This window comes from Nannobrachium achirus, assembly GCF_963921795.1.
Source record: "Nannobrachium achirus genome assembly, chromosome: 6".
Taxonomy (NCBI): Eukaryota; Metazoa; Chordata; class Actinopteri; order Myctophiformes; family Myctophidae; genus Nannobrachium; species Nannobrachium achirus.
In genome coordinates, this window is record NC_137815.1 from 14,280,490 (window position 1) to 14,286,489 (window position 6,000).

General features: G+C 43.7%; 1 protein-coding gene across 1 annotated transcript in view; it reads left to right on the plus strand.

Annotated features, from left to right (window-relative positions):
- The window catches only part of LOC308287524 (protein kinase C delta type-like), a 60,857-nt gene extending 55,294 nt beyond the window's left edge, over positions 1–5,563 (plus strand). The window contains exons 14-17 of the mRNA XM_080728730.1: positions 220–358; positions 1,496–1,684; positions 2,469–2,597; positions 3,274–5,563. Of these exons, the coding sequence (XP_080584856.1) occupies positions 220–358; positions 1,496–1,684; positions 2,469–2,597; positions 3,274–3,432 (616 nt within the window). The 3' untranslated portion in view covers positions 3,433–5,563. The remainder of the gene's footprint in view (positions 1–219; positions 359–1,495; positions 1,685–2,468; positions 2,598–3,273) is intronic.
- The last annotated feature ends 437 nt before the right edge of the window (positions 5,564–6,000 follow it).

The following is a 6,000-nucleotide window of genomic DNA, read 5'->3' on the forward strand; positions in this document are numbered from 1 at the left end:
AGTTAGCTAAATCTACAGTTGATAGTCGACACATTTCTCTTTTGGCTGGCCCTGACGGCGTTGTAAATAAGGCCTGATTTATACTTCGCTCATTAGAGTTTTCATCAGTGACAAAAGGCAGTCGACGATCATTTTTCGTCATAGTTTCAGTGGACAACATGAACGCTGTTAGAATCAAACAGTGGTTGACCTGTGTGTGTTCTGTTGTCTTCACCTCAGGGATCTGAAGCTGGACAACGTGATGCTGGACAAGGACGGACACATCAAGATAGCAGACTTTGGCATGTGCAAAGAGAACGTGTTCGGAGAGAACAAGGCCACCACCTTCTGTGGCACTCCGGATTACATCGCGCCAGAGGTTAGAATTAAAGGGATATTTCACTTTTCAAACATGTTTGGGGTCATTTTAACGTCTACTCTGGTTTTTGTGAGCGCCCCAGGCAGTTTGTTAGTAGCTTGATTCAGTATTTAGATATGTGTTATTCATTCTATCTGACACGACCCATTCCTATACAAACACATTATAACTTCAAACTCCATTTTAACCATGATAGATTCATCGAAGACACTTGTCATTGGTTCTGGTGACTGATTTCACGCCTACAGCCAGCATACACAGATCAACCATTTGTTGTGTATTAGCTTGTCTGGTTGATTGGGTTGTCTGCACGTAGCCAGTAACAGAAGGGTCCTTGCGGCGAGAGGCAAGCATGCAGCCAGTACACAACAACGATCACGCAACACAATGGGAAATGGTGGGGGGCTAGACCAGTGCCGGTAGGGAAAAATAAATAAATAAATCGACCTATCATGCGCAATAGTGTCCCCAATAGTGGGGGGGACATTCATCTGACCCCCCTCCGGTGCCTATGCCCATCAATACTTTTTAAATCTTAGATATTTCAAATTACCGGTAGGCTTTAGATATTGTATTGTTTAGGTATTAGACTTTGGTAGCTATGTGGGTTTTTAGTGGGTTTTAAACCAGGCATTGTATTCTTAAAATGTGTTTTTAGGCAGTTGCATTATGCCATCAAGGCCCGCCAAAAATAATCTTTGCGGCCGGGCTACACCAAGCCGTTTCGCGCGCGTCAGTGCGTATGCGTGCATATACGGGGCGTGCACGCATATGCACGTTTTGGATAGATCCAATGTAAATCAATTCAGCCGGCTACACCAGGCGTACGGATAGCGCGTACCACGGATACACATTCCCTAAAAATAGGATCGGTTCTATTTTTTAAGCACTCATATGCGTTTTGTACACAGACTATCTGGTCTTCCTCACATACTGTATACTCCCTCCTTGGTGTAGCCTGGAGCGTTTACGCATACGCGAGCGTCTTCACGGACAGTACGCGCGTATGCGCACATTTTTTGGTGTAGTCCGCCCGTTAGCCAACCAAATCAACTCTAGATTTGAAATATTCACTAAATGGAATTTTACTCAAAAGACTGTGACCAAAACTAAATCCAAACGAACGCTCCTCCTCAGATCCTGCTGGGCCAGAAGTACACCTTCTCGGTGGACTGGTGGTCCTTCGGCGTGCTGGTGTACGAGATGCTGATTGGCCAGTCGCCGTTCCAGGGCGATGACGAGGACGAGCTGTTTGAGTCCATCAGGATGGACGTGCCTCACTACCCCCGCTGGATCGCCAAGGAGTCCAAGGACCTGATGGAGAAGGTACGGGACCACCACACATCTTCTCTCTCACACTTAACTCATTTGCTGCACTTCAAAAATGTCCACTTCATGGCTGAACTGCCACAATTTTGTTTTTAACATGCACGATAGTGTACGGATCATGCACGGCCATGCACGCATCATGCGCCACGTGTCTGCATGCCGTTCACAGCTTTCAAATTATAAAATTCAAAATTAAAATTCACAAAAAAATCCACTTGGAAATTTAAGCAAGTAGGGCCAGGTGATGTATGGACAAATTCAGATATCACCATGACTTTGACCAAATACTTTATATTGTGATGATGATATCATGTTTGAGGCACATCCATATTTCTCTCTTGTGTTACTCTCTTATTAGTCTTGGGTAGTAAAACTATTCCAACTATTGTGGAAACTATTCCACAACCTCCAAATGCAAGGTATAGAGTCTTGAACTACAGCTCCCGCAAGCCCAGAATGGAAGCTGTGATCTGTTTGCCATTTCCGTTAACAAAATAATATCTTAAAATATCTTTTAGAATTTCCATTTCTCCTAAGCAGCAAGTTTATATTAAGACAAATTTGCGCGACATTAAAGACGAAACGGAAACGAGGAGGAGGTGACACATCCGCTTTATCCTCTGATCGTTTTCAGAACAGTCTGACTCGCGAGACAACTCTCTTGTAATGGAAATCTCATTGAACTTCCATAATATTCTATGTTTCTGTCCTCTGTCCTGGCTACAGCTGTTTGAGAGAGACCCCTGTTGCAGGTTAATAATAATAATATTCTATGTTTCAGCTGTTTGAGCGAGACCCCAGTCGCAGGCTAGGCGTGGTGGGGAACATCCGTGCTCACTCCTTCTTCAAGAGCATCAACTGGCCTGCCCTGGAGAGAAGGGAGGTGGACCCCCCCTTTAGGCCCAAAGTGGTATGTGCTTATTAGATCAGTGCTTCTCAAAGTGTGTGTGTGTGTGTGTGTGTGTGTGTGTGTGTGTGTGTGTGTGTGTGTGTGTGTGTGTGTGTGTGTGTGTGTGTGTGTGTGTGTGTGTGTGTGTGTGTGTGTGTGTGTGTGTGTGTGTGTGTGTGTGTGTGTGTGTGTGTGTGTGTGTGTGTGTGTGTGTGTGTGTGTGTGTGTGTGTGTGTGTGTGTGTTGGGGGGGGGGGGGGGGGGGGGTTGATACAGCATCACAATCCTTTGAACCACTTTATCCATTTATACGTTGGTTATTCAAAAATAGCAGATATTGTACACCTGCTATTTTTGAACATTTTTGAAATTATCGAAGACGTTTGGAAAATATCAAAGAAGTTTTAAAAAATCAGAAGATTTTTTATATTTTTTGCGGTCAAATACATATTCATTTGGGGCAACCTTGGCACGAAAACGTTTGAGAAACTGGCTTAGAGGATTGTGATGTCAAATTAACTTAGTGTATTAGCGTATAATTAATTACTCATTTGGAAGTTACTCATTATAAGTCTCCACTCTGTCAATTGAATCCACTGAACTGAATCACTGAATTGAACCATTGAATTGAACCATTGAATTGAACCATTGAATTGAACCATTGAATTGAACCACTGAATTGAATCACTGCATTGCAGAAAGCGCCCAACGACTGCAGCAACTTCGACCGGGAGTTCCTGAGCGAGAAGCCGCGTCTCTCTCACGCCGACAAGAACCTCATCGACTCCATGGACCAGGCGGCGTTCGCCGGCTTCTCCTTCATCAACCCCAAACTGGAACGCTCGCTGGAGAAGTGAAGAGCCAAAATGGACGCCATGGCACCATGGTCGCACCGCCGCAGCGTTCCCAAACAATGGCCTCCTCCTCCACCCTCTGGTGTAGGTTCAACTGTAAGGTGGAAAGAACACGGAAAAGGCTCACCTCCTGATAGTGACTCCCGCCATCCCCCTTTTTGACCACCTAAACACCAGCATCCGTATTGTGAGGAAAGCTTTCGTAGTAAATAGTCGATCGCCGATCGTCTATTTTCAGCGAAGGTTTCCCACAATAACGGAAAACAGATAAGACACTTGTATAGAGCCCTGGGGTACTCCGCTCAACCATATGGCGTTTGAGTGGTTAAAGGACAACTTTTTTTTTTTTACAACAATGGTTCATATTTCAGATTGTAATTAGAGAAAAGAAAATATGAGTGTTAAAATGTTTTCATTTACTGCTTTCTATTGTTTTAGCAATTTTAGTATTTTGATTTCAGTGGGTGGGGGCATGCGTACAAGTGGCTAAACATGTCTTTTTAGACACAATAAGCCGGCAATTTCTTTGTTACTATTTACACCAGCCCCCATAAGTCACATCTGCCCATGAAAGATTGCGGTGCATCTCGGGAATGGGCTTATAGCCACTTGCGTGCATGCCCCCGATAGACGATAGAAAGAAGTAAATGAAAACATTTTAACACCACTCATCTTTTCTTTTCTCTAATGACTATCTAAAATATGAACCCTTGTTGTAAAAAAAACAAAGTCGTTGTCGTTTAAAAAGAAAGGATGACACAGAAGACTTGGCATCTAAAACAACAACACTCATAGTTGGTCCAACTGGGAAGTGTATGAACGCCCTTGGAGATCAACAGAGACACTTGAGCAAAAAGGATGAGGATCTGCGTTTTATTTAAAGCATGATCTATATTCGACCGCTTGAACCACAGCGGCCCTATTCAGAGGTGAACTTTCTGCAAAAAAATAGAAGATCTACAAGCTCACAACGTAGCGATGCGTTGTGAGCTTGTTAGATCGGCTTTTTTCCGGCAAAGAGTTTTGGTGTAGGGGGAAAAATCTTTTATGCCCATCCCCCCCACCCCCTTTTTAGCATTATGTTGTACCATATGAGCCAGTTTTCTTTTTAATGTGGTGCAGATAATAGATGTTCTTCTGACTGCACTGATAAGATGCTGTAAATCAAATCTTTTCAATGTATTTGGTTCTGGACCCCAATCTGAAAATATCTCATGCCAGGGAACCCCAATACCCATACAAGATTCGGTTTGTTTTTGCTTTTTACGCATTTTATAGGACAGTAATTTGACAGGAAATGGGGAGTGGCACGCAGCAAAGGTCGTCGGGATCGGGACTCGAACCCGCGACACGCTGTCAGCGCTACCTTGAGCCCCGGTGCCCGGACAGCTGCAACAGCCGTCCGGTGCCATGAAAACAAACCTGCCCCGATTTTGACGCTATACTAACTTATTTCACTGGGGACCCCCTGGAACCCCCTCAAGGTCAGGACCCCCTGGGGGTCCCCATACCCCACTCGGAGAACCACTGCTGTAAATGGAGCCCGCCGAGTCAAATCAAGTCCTTTAAAAAGAAGGATCATAATTATTTAGTGTAGATTTTGTCTCTGTCAGGTGGACACATATACTGTATGTCCAAAAACTGTGACTTTACAGCATCCAAATTCTATTTTCACAATTTCTGGCTCTAATATTTGACTATTTGGCCAATGTTTCATTTGTCATTTTAGAGGTATTTAAAAGTCCTTAAATTGTCACTTTCGAAACAGGTATATACCCTCTATACCAGGGGTCTTCAACGTTTTCAGGCCGGGGACCCCCAAACTGATGGGGAGATGGAGCAGGGACCCCCTACCACCTCGTAGGGTGGGGGGTCGGAGCTACGACATATTTTTTATTTTAAACATGTACAAGTTACAGCGAGCAGGGTGGGCCGTACCACTACCATTTCTAAACATACTACTTATTAACTGAGAACCAATGTCAATAATATCAACAATTTGACAATTGCATAGTAATCATGTATTCAAGCTATTCAAAATGGATAGAATCATGATTTATTTTTTAACATAAATGTGAAAAATGAAAAAAAAAAAAAAAAAAAACATTTTTTGAAATCTTTTTTTTTTTTTTTTTTTTTTTTAAGCAATAATTTCGCGGACCCCCTGCAGTACCTCCGCGGACCCCCTAGGGGTCGCGGACCCCCTGTTGAAGACCCCTGCGGACCCCCTGTTGAAGACCCCTGCGTCTATACACTTAAAACTTTATGTTGGATTGTTTACTGTTGAGTGAGAAAACAATGTTGCACATAATCATCTGGGGACCCCCCCAAAATAATTTGGGGTCCCCCCTGAGAGTCCCGACCCACAGGTTGAGAACCACTGAAGTAGGGTATTAATTTACCAATAAAAAGGGGGGGGGGTCACTGGTGTCAGGTGTCAATCGTACAACCAATGCACTGATTCTTTTCACCACAGTGATTTGGAGCTACATCAGCCCTATCGGAGCTGCGCGGTGGTGGCATGTGGTACTACACCTATATACTGTACCTACTGTATATTATTTAATTCTA